Source organism: Microplitis mediator, chromosome 3, assembly GCF_029852145.1.
Source record: "Microplitis mediator isolate UGA2020A chromosome 3, iyMicMedi2.1, whole genome shotgun sequence".
Classification (NCBI taxonomy): Eukaryota; Metazoa; Arthropoda; class Insecta; order Hymenoptera; family Braconidae; genus Microplitis; species Microplitis mediator.
In genome coordinates, this window is record NC_079971.1 from 8,637,186 (window position 1) to 8,654,754 (window position 17,569).

A 17,569-nucleotide genomic window follows, 5' to 3' on the forward strand; every position below is an offset into this window, starting at 1 on the left:
GTAATTTTTTGCAACACCTGCTTTGAAAGTTCAATTTCTGAGTGCTGTAAGTCGTGTCGGAAGCACCAAATCTATTCAGCCTTGCCGATACATTTTACTTAACCGCGCTTGTGCGCTAAATAGCCTATAACATTACAGTTTCAACTTTACTATACTTAAATAGTCATAAGATGTCACGGCCAATGATTTTATTTAATTTTGCTCTCTATAACTAATGACGTGATTGTACTTGAAGCGGATGAAAATCCACCACACGTTGCGAAAATGTATTACTTTTTGTCACTCAGGTGGACTAAGAAGCGAACATGACAATCATGATCGCGACATGTGCGTCAAATTATTTGTTCCTTAGTACACGAATAACATAAACTATTATTTATTTAAAATTTAAAAATTAATAATTCTAGAATTATCTAGAATTTATTCCGACTAGATATCTATGATATTGAAAAAACATTTTTACAGATAGATTTTAATTTTGATTACTTGTAATATAGCTAACATATCGGTTTATTGAACGTACATTTATCACTACTACCAGCTTTTAAAGGAGCTAATGCACATCGAGATGTATTGGAAATGGGTGCTAGGGTTACGGGATGCTTTGTAGCAATTTTCACTTTGTTGAAAGTTGTATTTTTAAAAATTATTTCTTATTAACAGGGGTTGTCAGTTATGGCTGAGTTTTTCTCAGAAACAAAATATCTAAATATAAACTACAGACTGCATATTGATGCACTACTGTCTGATCTAGTGAAGTCGATTTTAATGTTTTGATAACATTCTTTTGTCTAAGACTACAGTTTTAAAGAAGACCAACTAGTTAATAACTTCGAGAGTTTTGCTCTGATTGACTTCAAATTTGGAGACTATATTCTTAAAATGTGTAGCTATAAGAAAACCAAAAAAAACTGATTTTTAGTCCTTACCCCCTCCCCCCCTTAATCCGACCTTTTAATTACATGCTATGTTAACTATGTGCACTTTGATTATTAATATTACGCTTCAAAATTCGTCAAAAATTATGATTTTTTAAAATTGCATTCATCAGATATATCTTAATATTATATTGTTAAGGTTTTTTTTGCTTAATGCGTTACTTGGGAAGTAATCAAATAACTAAATAAATTTTATACATTTTTTTCCTTATTATTAGTAATAGATTTTTATAGTAATTTATAAACATATATTATTAAAAAAAAAAATATGTTTACTAGTAGTACATTACGGTCACCATTAGGTGTTAATTCATTAGAAAAATCAAGACGTAAAAAAAAAAGACGTTCTAGATCCCGTAAACAATCTAGAAGTCGATCTCGACTTAATAGATATTTTAGAAGTCCATCAAAGACTCGTAGACGTTCTAGAAGTCGATCAAAGACTCGTAAACGTTCTAGAAGTCGGTCACAGACTCGTAAGCGTTCTAGAAGTCGATCACAGACTCGTAAACGTTCTAGAAGTCGATCACAGACTCGTAGACGTTCTAGAAGCCGATCGCAGGCTCGCAGACGTTCTAGAAGCTAATCAGGTAGTTTTTGTCCTTTGCGGTAATGTGGTATACGAGATATTAGTAGAATTTTTCCTTAGATTTTATGAATAATGATCACAAAATAGTTTAAATTAAAATCGTTGTGGTAATTTTAAATTATGAGGATTAGATTTAATCAAAATATTTACTAACAAGCGAAGACAATAAAAATTTAAAATTAATTTCCTTTTCTTAGTACACCGATTATGAAAAAAAACATAAACTATATAATATGTAATTGTTAAAGATTTATATATAACGTGTGATAAATTTAATAGTTAAAATGTTATCCGTTGAAGAATTTATCGAAAATGAATGCCTACGTGATGATAATCATAAGTTTATGGTATTAACTGATTATTTTAATAATCGTACATTTCATGATAATAACAACAATAATGATGACTTATCATTATCATGGATATTTGTCGTTTATAATGAACACGATTATACAGTTTTGCGATATGCTTATAATTTAAATGTACTTAAAATAGAGAACGGAACATTAAAGGAAGATACTAATGATAAAGATAATAATAGCAACAACGATAATAAATTTATTCATTTTAATCCACTAAAATATGTAGATGATAATATAATATTTTCATTGGCACCAGTTATACGAAATAATGAATATACAATGATTGAAAAATTTTTATACCCATTACATAAATTATATGTACTAACACCATTGTCATCATTACTGGACAATACGGTAATAATTAATTTAATGCCATTAAAACCGATTATTAATAAAGATCAAGCTGATAACAGCGATGAAACTGTATATGACATAAATGATGATTATACATTTATTGATCATTTTAAAATTCTCTTAAGTAATTTGATTTGGTTTGATATTTATATAGATATGAAACTATATGAAAAATGTAGAAGATATATTAGAAATTACAGTTTTTATCGTACAATTGACGTTATTGAAATTTAATAATTAAAAAAAAATAAAATTTTACAGGGGGGGAGTATATATATATATATATATATATATATATATATATTGTTAAACTTTGAAACTTAGACTTTTCTTTGACTAAATAAAAAAATAGAATGTTGTATTGTGTTATTATAGAAGATAATTATTTTTAATTTGTTTAAGAAATTAAGTTAATTTTAATATTAAAAAAATAAAAAAGTAGAAAGTTCTCGTGACATTAAAATGGAAACGAATAATGATAGTACTAATAATAATTCAAACAATATCAACACAAATTTACATTCATTGCCACTAATAAAACGGCACGTAAAAGAAAAATATGATAACGAAGATAAACTATATCAAGAATATTATAAATTTTCATTAGACGAACGTTTAGAATTATCAAAAGTAAATAACAAAATAAAACATATTGTTCGTTATGTATTAAAATTACCAATGATTGAAGATAATGACGAACGCGCTAAATTATTTATCACTGAAATGTACAAACGTCGTATACGTTCAAGTACAATAGTACGTTATTATAATCAATTAAGACGTGTAAGATTTTTTGGTTCATCAGCAATAAAACCTAATCAGCGTATTTTTGATTCACAAAAGCCACCACAAGAACGCGTACCACCAAATAGTAATATTGTTCGATTAATAGAATGGTGTGATAATAATAAACATGAAAATAATCGCGCATACGCAATATTATTTGCTTATTATTCGGGTTTAAGATCAGCTGAAATATGTCAATTAACAATTGAAAATTTAGTTCAATTAGATGAAAGATCTCCGGTGATAGCACTGAAATGTAAAACATCTGATTTTTGGTCAGTACCATGGAATCGTGTGTTGGAAGAATTTATCGATGAATTAATGGGGGTTTACAAAAACAAAGTTGAAAAATATCGACGTACGGGTATTATTGAAAGTTTATTTAATATGTCATCACGTGTATTATCAAATACAATACGTAATTTTTATATGACTGCTGTTGGTGAAGTACCACCGGATGGTTTTGGTGTACATGTAATGCGTTATATTATTGGTACCAGATTGGCACAAGAAAATGATTTAGCTGCTGCGCAGCATTTCCTAGGACACGAAAGAATAAATACAACTAAACGTTATGTACGTTATGATTTACAACAACTGAATTCTAAACTGAGTCATATTATTGATACCGATGAATTTTATCAACAATTATTAGCATAACAATTTATATGAATTTTATATAAAAGATTTAATATTTTTTTAAGATTTCGTATCTTATATCAGTCATTATGCAGATCGGTTACTTGTGAAACGTCATTTTTATCGTTTGCAGTTCAAGTTTCAAATCGTTGCCATCTGATATTTTTTCATTGATTGCATACGATGAATTCAGATCAGTGGACTGATTCATTTTACTATTGAACAAGATTATTTGTGATTTTGATAATAGATTTTAATCAGGTGCTGGAATCAAAGAAAAAACTACAATATTTTTTTTTTAATTTCCCGCTCTGAAAATTTAAAATTAAAAAAAAAAAAAAGTAAAATTATTGGTTTCAGTCCGATTTTCAAAAATCTAGTTTTCATGTTTTCATTCGCACGCGCATGTAAGTGAGTGTGTGTGCGCATGTAATCTATTTATTGTCATACAATATTTTTGAAACGAATCAACCAATTTGAACGTTCTGTTCGGCAATCGAGAGGGCTCATCAAGACTTAATACCTCCATTAAGCTAGCAGTGAACAGTCAGCAAAAACGACCTAAATTAGCACGAGAATTTGTTGCTAAATAGTTGTTGCAAAACCGATTTTGTTGCTCGAACCGATTCCACAAAATTGAGTTACTAATGTCTTAACCATAAGCTAGCAGTAAAATCGCGGAATTGTTGTTGAACGAGATGACTAATCGGTCAAAATTCGTTGCTCAAAAACAGCGCGAGAAACCTATTAAAAACTTGAAAACCAGCTGAATCTAGCCACCGGTAATTAATGATCAATGTCCCTGCTACCTTAACACGCGGTTTTTATTAACAATGGGCAGTTATGAATTTTGTTGCTGGTCATAGATCATATTAAAGGTGCTCATAGAACCAGGAACAAAATAGAAACAAAAGATCGGCTAGCCCTAACAATCGACAACTGAACACCAGTGTTCCTACTACTTTAACACGGGATTTTTATTGGCAAGAGGCAGTAGTAAAGTTTGTTGCTGCTCAGAAATAGAATCAAAGATATTACTGTGGTGTACGATGATCGCGAAAAGAGCGAATATAACATATAGCAAAAACAAAACCTGTAATTTTGCAGAAATTCATGTATATAAAAAATTCTGAAAACCGCCTGAGCCTGCGGGCCAGCTTTATGATTTCCCGCTATTTTCGAGCTCTTGAGCTCGAAAAAACTGTTGTTAATACATTTTTGAGCTCTTCAAGCTCGAAAATAGTAATTTCACACCTACCATTGCAAAAATTTAAGTAATAAACAATAACTAAAGAAAATAATGAAGTAAATCGTTATTTTTTTATTTTATATCAGCAATATCTTTGGAAATAACGAGCCGATAGTAACGTTCAAAAAGGCATTTGACGCGGTTTTTGATCTCTAACATTAAAAATTTTTTTGCAACATTTGATAAATAATATTGTGTTATTCGGGAAAAATGCAGTAAATCGATTTTTTTTTAATTTTCGATCACCAATATTTTTTGAAATAATAAACCGATTTTGATGTTCAAGGTGACATTCGACGCAGTTTTTTTATCATTAACGTTCAAAAGAACACCGTCATTAACCAGTTCAATGATTTAGATTTTATTAGAAAAAAACCCTTTTTCACAATTATTTCGACAACGATTTCCTTTGAACGAATGGACCGATTTTGATGGCTGAGGTGGCATTCGACGCGACTTATCAAGTTTCAGAGCTGTTTAGATTTTGGAATTAATCTATCCAGAACATTACAAGTTATCCGAAAAAAAAATATTTGAAAAATTTTATTTTTAGAATATCTCTTAACGCACCGTACTGATTATTCTCAATTTCTCCAAAATTGTTGGAATTAATGAGCCGTTTTGAGCGCCACCTTAAAAATCCAAATCGGTCCATCCGTTCAAAAGTTACAGAATATTTACATACATACGTACGTAGACACATACATACATTTGGACATCACCTTGAAATTAGTCAGAATAGCTTCCTAGAACCTCAAAACGTCAAGATCTGTTATAGAAATTCGGTTTTCGAAAATCGGACCGAAACCGATAACTTCCCTTTTTTTTTTTTTTTTGAAAATTTTCAATTTTCTTAGTGGGAAGTTAAAAAACTAGAATAAAAGAAATTTCTAAGCATAAATACAAGTAAAAATATAAGACAATTATCTCTTGTAGAACGAATAAATAAAACATACGAAAGTACGGAACATATTGGCAGATTTAAAATACGGTACAAACCCGTGATTTCAATAAGTATGGGGTCAATTTTGGATAACTTCAGTAAAACTACCAGATTTTCGTAGTTTTCCGAGGTACTACAGCATCTTACAGTTGTTTACTGTGAAATTACAGGAGAGTACCAAAAAGTTGCATAGAATGTTAGCAAATTGCAGTGGTCTACTGACGTTAGTCATTTAAATATTTAAGGCCGGCTATTCTGGTTTTTTTTTTTTGGTTAATAATAATTATAGCCACTCAAAGATTTGATATTTTGTGCAATTGACGTCCCATCTATTTTTCAAAATTAAAAAAAAAATGATCTAAAGAAACAAATCCTATCAAATACAGATTCTCTGAAAAAAGTCACGCCAAGTACACGTTCAAAACTTTTTACAAAAGATAAAAATTTACTCTAAAAAAAATAAAAAAATCTCAAAAATACCATGTAGCTAGCAAAATTTTAAATCATGAGAAAAATTTTAATAAAAATACATGAATTATTAAAAAATTTCAAACGTCTTCAGACTTTTTTTCGATAAAAATTTCTTATTATAGAGGATATGTTTTAGTATAAAAAACAATTATTTATTATAAAAAAATGGATGACGCAGATATGCCGGAATCAACCAGCAAAATTGATTCAATAACAAATTTAATACAACAAATAACCAATCGTATAAAATTTTTATGTGATGATCAAATAGATAAAAAATATTTATCATATTTAGAAGCATTATTTATTGACAGTAAAATTCATTTAAAAAGAGAACAATTTAAAAAAGTTGATGGTACATATCAAAAATTAAAAAAACAATTAAAAAATTTTCGTTTAACAGTAGTACAAGATTGTGCTGAATTAATGCAAATAGCTATTGAGATAGATTTGACAAAACGTCGGCTTGATGATATAGAAACAGAATATTCGCAAGTTAAATCAAATGAATCGGATATTCGAGAAGATGAAAATGATCAAATAAATATTTCATTTAAAAATGGACAATATTTAAGTATACTCATTCAAATGCATGCTAAAGCACAAAAATTAATTAAAACTTACAATAGTCGGGTTGATGAATATAGTTTGTATATCGATAATTTTAACCAATTTATTGAACAGTTTAATCGTGGATATATTATGTATACATCACCATTAACAGATAAAACTTATACGTTATTATTAACTGATATTGTTCATGACATTTTGAATTTAATAGAACCGTCAGTTGGTGAAGTTGATGTAAAACGTAGTCAAATATTTAAATTATTTGAAACTAGTTATAATACAAGTTTGAATAATTTAATGGCTGGTTCAAAGTTAAATAAGATTACAGGATTAAAAGAAGTAATTAATACGTAATCAAATTAATTATTATTAATTTTTTAATGAAAAAAAAAAAAATGCAATTAAATATTTCAATAACTATTGAAATTTAAACATTTTATAAACTCTAATGATAAGCCAAGATCTAACAATTCATCTTCTGTTTTATCTTTTATATTTTTAAAATAATAATTAACAGCATCCCAAGATATTTCTTTTAGTGATGGTATTGTTAACCATGTTGAATTAATAGCAGAAGTAACTTCAGTCATCTTTTAAATTTAAATATTTTTCAAATCATTATTGTTTCAAAATAGTAATTAGCATCAAAAAATTTATAAGATAATTTTTTTTTTTGGTTAAAGAAATTCTTAAGCTTTTTTTTTTAGCTTATACCGTTGAGTAAAATCATTGCGTTAAAAAGTAATTTAGTAGTTTCAAGCCTTTACTTTATGAAATTTTCTATTTTTTCTTCATCTTTATCTTAAAAAATACCCTCGCGGTTTTCATGATACGGTTTGAACACTGTATTAAAAGAGCATACACGTAGTCGATAACAAGTAGTTTTACCGTATTTATACGGTATGTTTGTGAAATTTAATTACGGTATTCCTACAGAGCTTATACTGCGTTTATACGAAGCTTATACGGCATTTCTACCGTATTAATACGTTATTTCTACCGTAATAATACGGTACTTCTAATGTATTAATACGGCATTTCTATAAGATTAATACTTCATGTATATGATATTTATACGAAATTTCTACCGTAATAATATGACATTGTTAGCGTAATAATACGGCATTTCTACTGAATTTATACGGCATTTCTACCGAGTTCACACAACATTTCTACTGATTTAATGAGGTGTTTATACGGAATTTATCCAGTACATGGTAAAAAAAACTATATATAATTATTAATGATAAATGGCTCTATATAATTATTTATATTGCTTTACAATGTATTATGTCACTCGAATATTTTTAATCATATAGTAGAGATTCTATAGACTTTTGATTAAAATATTTTTGTTAAAGCTCAAGTTCAAATTCAGAGATAAATTATTTATGGAAACATTGATAATAAATATTTTTGTCATTATGTAATATAGGTTGTACTATATTACCATCAAAAAAGGTACTTATCACTCTATCAAATAACGGAGGAGTACCCGCGCCAGAATGGTCACAATTTCGGAATATAAGACTTCTGAAATAAGTTTCTTACCAGGGACACTACAAATCGTAGGCGCTACCTAGTGGCGCGCACCGAACTATTCTCGCTGCTGCTGCCTAGCACCAGTGACTTCCCTCTCTTCCATATATATCTTTTCTCCCAAGAAATTTTTCTCTCGGTTTGAGTAACTTTTTTTTTTTTTGGTTGGAGCATACGAAAATTCTTTTGTTAAACAAATAGTAATTATTCCAAGAAATTTTATTTTTTTCAAACAAAAAAATGCAATATTGCTACAATAACCTGGCACGGCTTTCGTCAATAAAATATCTCTTATTTTAAGAAATAAAAACTTTTAAAACAATTAAAAATTTTTCGACTAAAGCATAAAAATATGTTAACTTGAGGAAAAAAAATTTTGATTCAAAGTAAAGATTTCAAAATAATTATTTATTTGATGTAAAAAAAATTTTATTTTCCGAATCGTTAAAAAAAATTTTCTTGTATCAAGAGTATTTTTCTTAGTTCAAGTTAACTGTATTTTCTGTGTAGAGAAACTAAAATTTAAAAGACGTGTGAAGGTTTTTATAATGTACAAATAAAGAACTTTATGAGCTAAAAAAAGACTTTTATGTCAAAATAGCCATACGACATAAACACTGCAGTGTTTAGACATGTTTCAATTGAAGAATGAAATTTTTAATCATAAAATAATCCTAGTTATTAATATTGATCCTAAATGTATTTCAAAATTATCTGATGTTCTTGCGAATCATTACTACATAGAAAAAACAGTTAACTCGAATCAAGAAAACAATTCCTGATTCAAGAAATTTTGTTTTAACGATTCGGAAAAGTAAAATTTTCTTGCACCAAGAGAAATTGGCTTGAAATTTTAATCTTGAATCAAAATTTTTTTTCCTCAAGTAAACATATTTTTATGTTTAAATTGAAAAATTTTTACTAGTTTCAAGAGTTTTTATTTGTTAATGAGAGAAATTTTTTTGAAAAAAATTTTTTTGTGAAAGTAAAAATAAACTAGTTCATTTTTACAGCTGTACTTTTTTATTGAAAAATTGAAAGCAGAACATAGTGAAGAGATGAGCCATTTAAGAATGCAAGTAGTAGTAAAACATATTGTATCTGTTATAGAATTTGAAGATTGTTTGTTAATAAAACTGAAAGATATGAAAAGTATTTTTCAGCCTGTAAGAGTGAGACGGCATAATCACTGTATAAATGCGGCATAACCACCATATTTATACCGCATAAATACCGTTTAAATACGGTGCGAGCATTATATGAATACCGTGTAACCACTGTTTAAATGAGGTATAGCAACCGTATAAATACGGTATAACCGACGTTTAAGTACAGCATAAAAACCATATAAATGGAGTATAATCATTGTACAAATACGGTATAGCAAGAGCGTAAATACGGTATAAACACAGTATAAATACGGTACAGTCCCTATATAAATTTGGTATCAACACAATATATTTACGGTATTAATACGGTAATAAAATTTCACAAACATACCGCATTTATACCTAGGGTATACCGTAATAATACTTATACCCAAAAAATACTCGGAAAATACCGTAGAAATACCGTTATGGCAATTCCGCGAGGGTATATTTAAAAGAAAGGATGTCTACTCACTGTACATGAATCGATTCAAGTTACATACAGAGAAAATAATTTTAGTGGCTATAGCAGCAGCTATAGTTGAGGTTACTACAAGTTGTAGTGAAGAAATGCCAACGCTAACGCATATAGCAGTTGTTTTCAAGGCTTGAACAAGCCTGCTCTCAAGTTCGATAGTTGCTAGCGTCGACATTCACCTATGGGTCTTGCTCCAGATATTTGGGGCAGATTTGAAATGCAAGTTTTATATGTACCTGAAGATAGGAAGTTCTTCGCGCAACGAAAAAAAAAATTGGAAAGTAAAAAATCTACTGCATGACTAGATTTCCGAAATATTTCGCATATAGATGCTGGTATGACAGTCGTCAGAAGCATGTTAAATCTACCTTGCGCATGGCTTGCTCAAGATCTACTCAAGTTAAAACTGGTGAGGAAAAGAATAGTATAGGGAGTATCGCGCGTCTTGCGTAGATCTTGAGCAAGCCATGCGCAAGTATCTGCTGCAAGTTTCTTCAGTAAGAAATGCGTCAGAAACTTTTGCCTGCACCATGTTAGAAATATCTTCAATATTCTTGCCTACAATACCATGAGCAAATCATGTACATTTTTCAAGTCCTTGCTACACAATCTTACGCAAGGCACATACACTCGTTGTCATTAATGCCTGGTCCCCCAGGCTATAGAATCTTAGCCATGCAGGGGACCAGGCATTAATGACAACGAGTGTACGTAGAAGGTGACACTAGTAACTATGGGCCTTGCACGAGGCTCTTATTGGCAGGGAGCGCGACGAAAACGACATCTGATGGTTACAAAAAATCATGCTCGAGAATTATAAAAGATATATAAAATTAGTGTAAAAAACAAAAATTCGTTATAAAATTAAAATATAAAGTTTATAATGATATAAATGCAAAAGTGCAATTGTATTTTTGATAGAGAAAATTAAATTAAATATATTTCGATAAAAAAATTAAGTATAAAAAAATTTAATAAATAATAAATACTATTATTTTCGAACAGAATAAAAGGTTAACCGATAAAATCAAAACAAATAATACGTGACAGCTACAATGATAAAAGTTTCGAAAATAGTAGAATAGTAAATTGAGTTTTTTAACAAAATTGGAAAAAAAAATTTTATTTTGATTCATGATAATTTGCTTGTGAATCGTAACTAAGAAAGTACTAACTTATAATGTTTTTTTAACTTTCCGTTACACGCGCTTTTTCCAGTGTCTCACTCGTACTCACGCCAACTCTATTAGGTTGAGTATTGTTGTGCGGGGAATCACCGTATAGCGCGAGTAACGAATGGTTAAAAAATAATTTTTAGGCAATGATAAAAATCATTATCCAAACCGGATTTGAATCAATAAATTTTAAAATATTGTTTTAACCTCAAACAATGAGCAAAGGCAAACATTAACGACACAATAACTATTATGAACTATTTTTAAACTTAATTTTCACGTGTTTATTTTCAATGAGAGCATGATTCAACGAAATTGTGCCCACAGCGAGCGCTGCGATCGATTCAGTTGTCCCCACCATATACTAGACTCCCTGCCAATACAAGAGCACTTGTTTAAGTACGTGTTACTTCGGAACTTGGAATAAAGTCAACCACACGTGTATCCAACTACAGTAATAAATGTTCGCTACAGTATTTAATTGTCAGTATTATTTATGTAGTATTCTTTATCACATATTGGATTATCCGCTAATAAATTTTTTTTACTATAATATTGTAGTTGGGAGAACCACAATTTTTTGTTCTTCTGTGCATTAAAAAAATAAATATATGAATTGATTTAGTGCGCGCGCATACAATATTTCTTCATTAAAGTTTCGGTAAACGACATTTGTTAATTAAGAAAATACACTTTCTGACTCAATTTAATCTGTTTTTTTTTTTTTTTTTTTTTTTCTACCATAGGCAATGATTTAACTTTAAAGCTAAAAAAAATCTAACAGTTATAAAAATTGAGCTAAAAATTTTTAGCCAAATTAAAAAAAAGTTCTTAGATATTTAATCATTACAGATTTGAAAAGTCATTATTTTTTAGACTTAAAATACTTTTAATTATCTTATAATAATTTTGATGCCTAAAAAATATAAGAATATAAAATTACCTTTTTTTCAGAATCTCTGACATATCCACCAAATGAATACAATTTACCACTGGGTGTGACAGACATTGAGTGATTACTAACAGGACGTGGTAAAATAGCATTAAATTTACTTAAACAGTTCCATTGTAAAGTTTTTAAATTAAGCTCCCAAATATCATCTAATAATTTATTTATGTTACCACCACCCGATAAAATAACACTTGATTCGCCGTTTTTATAATTTTTATAATGTGCTACACTGAAACAACTTCTGTCTGTTGGGAATGATGGTGTATTATCATCATCACCAATTGTTTGTAAAATATTCCAACAATTCAATTTGATATCAAATACCGTAATTTCCTAAAATTGAATTTAAAATAACATTAATTAATGTATTGATACAATTAAAAATTAAAATAGTTTAAAATTTTACCCTGAGTGGTGGTTCTAAATCAAAGTCAGTAATGCCGCCAAAAATATAAATTTTTTTATCATCAATAATAGATGTAAGCCCGATTCTAACCGGTGGATCATTTAATAAATTTTTACGGCAACATCTATAAACACATTCCCATTTACGTGTTGTAATTTCGATTCTGTGTACATCAAAAAAATAACCGGAACCAAGTGTGTATAAATAATTATTATCACGTATAAAATTCTGATGATAATCTAATTGAGGGACTGAACCTGTGGTATTATATTCATCAATATCACCAGTTATTAAATCACATATATACATCGGATAGTTATTATTGTCATCATCATAATTTTCATTATCATTATTGTTTGATAAATTTTTATTTCCACATAGAATTAATTTATCGTGTGTAAAGTACGTTGCGAATATAATTATTTTTTTAGTCGGCAATTGTAATTGATTATTAAAACGTTGCCATTGTTGTGTTGATAAATTATACTTCCATAGCTCACGAAAATATGGACGATTTTGTTTCCATATTTCGTCATTTTCTAATAATGAATTACTTGATTCAATGCCACCATGACCGCTTGAACCACAATATGAATATAAATATTTATCATTACAATTTATTATTGGACAAACTCTGCCAATTGGGTTTTCAATATTATCGTTATTATTATCATTGTTATTTTCAGTAAATGCGTATGGTTTAAAAACATACATTTTTACATTTATGGATGTAAAATATTAGAAAAACTATTCTGGAAAGAAAAAAAATGATTAAAATTAAAATCAATTTAAGCAATAACATTAATCCTTTAGTCACATTGAATTTTAAAACATAAAAGGTGATTACCCTCTACAATAAAAATTCTATTATTGTTTATACAATTATATTTATGTTTTTATAACTGAAAACTTTTTTAATTTTATTACCTAATTTATTAAATAAAAAAAGTAATATATTAAATTTAAAAACGTAGTAATATATTAAATCAACGTCATTTGACTTTGCTTTTATTTGGGGATATTTATTACCCATGTGAAAAAAACTCGTTCTAAAAAGATTCAAAAACGTTCGACATGTAGAACTTCTCAACTTGAGACAGATTAGAACTTCGAGCAGAACTTTTTTTGAACACTTGTAATTTTGATAAGAAAAAAAAATTTATCTAGTACTTTATACGCAGGCGGATTTTCACTAAAAAACTAACGGTTTAAAACATTTCTCAAAACGTATTTTTACTACATTTTACCCTCGTTCTTAAAAAGTTCAAAAATCTCTAATTTGGAACTTTTTATGAACGTCTTTTTATTCTTATGGGGTTATTGGTTTCTAATGGGAACTTTTTAAGAAAGTCCTGCATAACTAAAAACTTATTTTTTTTAAACCAAAATTACAAAAGTTCAAAAAAAGTTCTGGAACGAATTTTTTTTACGCGGGTACGCCTTTATTAGCTTTTAATCGATAATGATATAACAAAAAAAAAAAAACAAGTCGTTTAATTTTAATTCGAAAAAATATCAAAATTACTTATCAATGTCTAGTGATGTACATTTCTCGATAGATAATATTTCTTGGTTATTGCCGAGTTTATGTTCGCTTACAATATCATGCGTACTACTGCAAATTTAATTTCCTATATAAAGTTCCATTATTAATTTTTTTATAAAACTGTTTAAATTTAAAACTCAGTTACATTGACGTATGATTATTTAACGATAAAAATTTCAATTTCAAATCCGAACCATAATTTTTCAAAGGCACTAATAAACTTTGCATTTAAAAAATTTATTTCAATGACCTTGATCTGTCATACTAAATTTTATTAATAAGTTTTAAAGAAAATAATAATAAAACACTTTTTGAAAATAAAATGTAGTTAAAATTTTTCTAGAATATAGATTTAAAGAAAAGTACTTACAATTGTTACCAATTGGAAGTTCAACGGCATTTGGTAAATAAATTCCAGCAAAACGTTTATATTAAGATTATATTTCAAAATTTTAAATTTTTTGAGCTAACATTTATTAACCAAATGTCCTAGTGAGATTGTACAACGACGTTATTTTATTTTAAACTAGGACTTTAATTTTTGTAAATTAATAACTAAAATTTTAATATGAATTATGAATATGACAGTTCGTCATCGCATTAACTAAATAACCGAGAGCGCTATCTAAAAATGCCTTAAATAATTATAACAATAAGAATTGATTGCATAGAACAAAATTAAAAAAGTTTAATATATTTATTTTTTTGTCTTCATTACACTAATTCCTTTATTTAAATAAAATCATAATCAAATAATAATAAATTTTACAAAAAGTTGTACTCAAGTATTCAAAAATATTTGATATTTTGATAATAAATATGAAATTAAATAATGACATCGAACAAATTTATTCTTTTTTTGAACAAATTGCGTATTATTAAAAACAAAAATTTTTAATTATGCGCACTAAGATTTTTGAAAATCGTTTTCATGCATTTTTCTAATGATTCTGAAGTTAGCAGATAATTAAAAATTTTCGGATTTTTTTTTTTTCAACAAATCAATTACAAAAAATAAAAAATATGCACATGTAGAAAATTAAAAAAACTAACGGTGCAAATTTTTGTTTTATAATTTATCGTTATGAATAAATTCCAAAAATTATTAGACGTCGGCTAACTTCAATATCATATTTTAAAAAATATTTATTTTATTTAATATTGAATTTGTTTATTAAAAATATATATATATATATTAGACTGGGCCAAAAAAATCGACTATTTTTTTTTTTAACGATACTGTGGAAATATTAATTGGGATGACAAAAAAAAATTATTGTGAAAATTTGAGCCCTTAATTTTGATATTAAGAGGTGTATCATCGCAATTTTTTATTTTTTTTTAATGAGCGGGTTTTTGTCTCATAACTCTCAAACCATCGAGATAAACGAAATCAACTCGGATACATTTTTTGAAAGAAATTTAATGCTCAACAAAAAAGATCTGATTAAAATTTTTCGTCAGATGAACCGTTTCCTTATAATCATGCTTTGAACATTGGTATGATTTTAAAATTTGATTGTTCAACTTTGGAATTTTGTAATTCATGTAAAAATAAGTTTCTGGGAAAAGACAATGAATATTCTTGAAAGAAATTGAATGCTCTACAAAAAAAGTCTCTTAACAATTTTCGCTAAATTCACTCCTTCAAAAGTTATTCAAGGTTGAAGTTATGTAAAACGACTTCAATAATCTTGAATAACTTTTGAAGGAGTGAATTTAGCGAAAATTGTTAAGAGACTTTTTTTGTAGAGCATTCAATTTCTTTCAAGAATATTCATTGTCTTTTCCCAGAAACTTATTTTTACATGAATTACAAAATTCCAAAGTTGAACAATCAAATTTTAAAATCATACCAATGTTCAAAGCATGATTATAAGGAAACGGTTCATCTGACGAAAAATTTCAATCAGATCTTTTTTGTAGAGCATTAAATTTCCTTCAAAAAATGTATCCGAGTCGATTTCGTTTATCTCGATGGTTTGAGAGTTATGAGACAAAAACTCGCTCATTAAAAAAAAACAAAAAATTGCGATGATACACCTCTTAATATCAAAATTAAGGGCTCAAATTTTCACAATAATTTTTTTTTGTCATCCCAAATAATATTTCCACAGTATCTTTAAAAAAAAAAAATAGTCGATTTTTTTGGCCCAGTCTAATATATATATATATATATATATGTCACATTCCACTAATTAAAATTTTTTTTAGAGTGTGACCCCTGCGGATTTTGTTCAAATTTTGTAAAGTGATTCTCTACATCAGAATGAAGATTTCCTGAAGAGTTGAGCTCTTAATATTAAGTACTTTCGAAGTAATGATTTTTTGAATTTGGACGATTTTTTTTTTTTTTTAACTTTTTCATTGATTTTTTCTATAGGTTTTTCTTAGTAAAAACATTTTCTATAAAAATACTAGCTCTACATTTTTTTTATAAAAAATTCTCAGCTTTTCGATAAAAATATTCATTTTCCGTTCATTCATATATATATATAGGGGAGGGAGGGGCAAAACGGGGTACTTAAGGAAATACCAAGTGTTCGAGGTCTTTCAAATACACTAATTCTTTTTTTTTTTTTAATGATATTCAAAGTAAATAGAAAAAATTTTCAGTTACCGTTGAAAAAAAAAAATTTTCATTTTTGCGGGCAAAATGGGGTACCCCCTAAAAAAGATAAAAAAAATTCTGGAATTTAAATGAATTACATTAAGCTAAATTTTTTTGTAAGCAATTTACATGAAGAAAAATTATATTTCACATGATTATTGGGTACAAAAAAAGAAAAACAAATTTTTAATAGTTTTTATCATAAAACAAAATTTTGATTAAAAAATCTCATAGAATCCATTAAATTCTCATAAATTCCTATGGAAATTTTATAAGAATGAATGAGTTCTATGAGAAGTGCTATAGTTAAGTATAGGGCCTTATACATACAGCTACAAGAATCTATCGGATTTTTTAAGCAGGGAAGTCATTAATATTTATCAACTGACAATTGATTTTTGAAAAAGTTTAACAAAAAAAATTCAAAATAACGCTCAATTACATTTACAAAAGTGATTTTGGAGTGTTTAAAAACTATTTAACATATAAAATTTTTTTTTATAAAATTTTGGGGGTGCCCCGTTTCGCCTACCTTACCTCTCTTTGCCCCCCCCCCCTTCTGCGACCCTTGTAAATATATATATATGTAAATTGTCTGCTGATTTCATAGTCATAAATGAATATTGAGGTTAAATTACTTACTCATATGTTTGTATTTGTATACAAAAAATATACAGATTTTCGATGAATTATAAAAATAGATTTAAAAATAATTTTTTACACTTAATTACATACCACTAGACTCTCAATTAATTAGTTAATTAATTAATTAATCATAAATGAAAGTTTTAATTACATACAAATATGAAAACG

General features: G+C 27.7%; 3 protein-coding genes across 8 annotated transcripts in view; 2 read left to right on the forward strand and 1 right to left on the reverse strand.

Moving 5' to 3' along the window:
- Nucleotides 1-17,569, reverse strand: part of LOC130665629 (kelch domain-containing protein 10 homolog) — a 31,956-nt gene that overhangs the window by 13,507 nt on the left and 880 nt on the right. For 4 of the 6 annotated variants that reach the window (XM_057466090.1, XM_057466088.1, XM_057466093.1 and 1 more), the window contains exons 2-3: nucleotides 12,600-13,351; nucleotides 12,185-12,526 (exon numbers count right to left, since the gene is read on the reverse strand). In XM_057466090.1, the coding sequence (XP_057322073.1) occupies nucleotides 12,185-12,526; nucleotides 12,600-13,313 (1,056 nt within the window). In that variant the 5' untranslated portion in view covers nucleotides 13,314-13,351. Of the gene's footprint in view, nucleotides 1-7,311; nucleotides 7,492-12,184; nucleotides 12,527-12,599; nucleotides 13,352-17,398; nucleotides 17,554-17,569 lie in introns of those variants that run through there. The other 2 variants (XM_057466089.1, XM_057466091.1) reach the window with 2 other exon arrangements.
- Nucleotides 2,648-6,304, forward strand: LOC130665636 (uncharacterized). The gene has a single exon (XM_057466103.1). The coding sequence runs from the start codon at nucleotides 2,706-2,708 to the stop codon at nucleotides 3,687-3,689; it is 984 nt and encodes a 327-aa protein (XP_057322086.1). The 5' UTR covers nucleotides 2,648-2,705; the 3' UTR covers nucleotides 3,690-6,304.
- On the forward strand, nucleotides 6,456-7,574 carry LOC130665638 (uncharacterized). Its single transcript, XM_057466105.1, has one exon. The coding sequence runs from the start codon at nucleotides 6,497-6,499 to the stop codon at nucleotides 7,253-7,255; it is 759 nt and encodes a 252-aa protein (XP_057322088.1). The 5' UTR covers nucleotides 6,456-6,496; the 3' UTR covers nucleotides 7,256-7,574.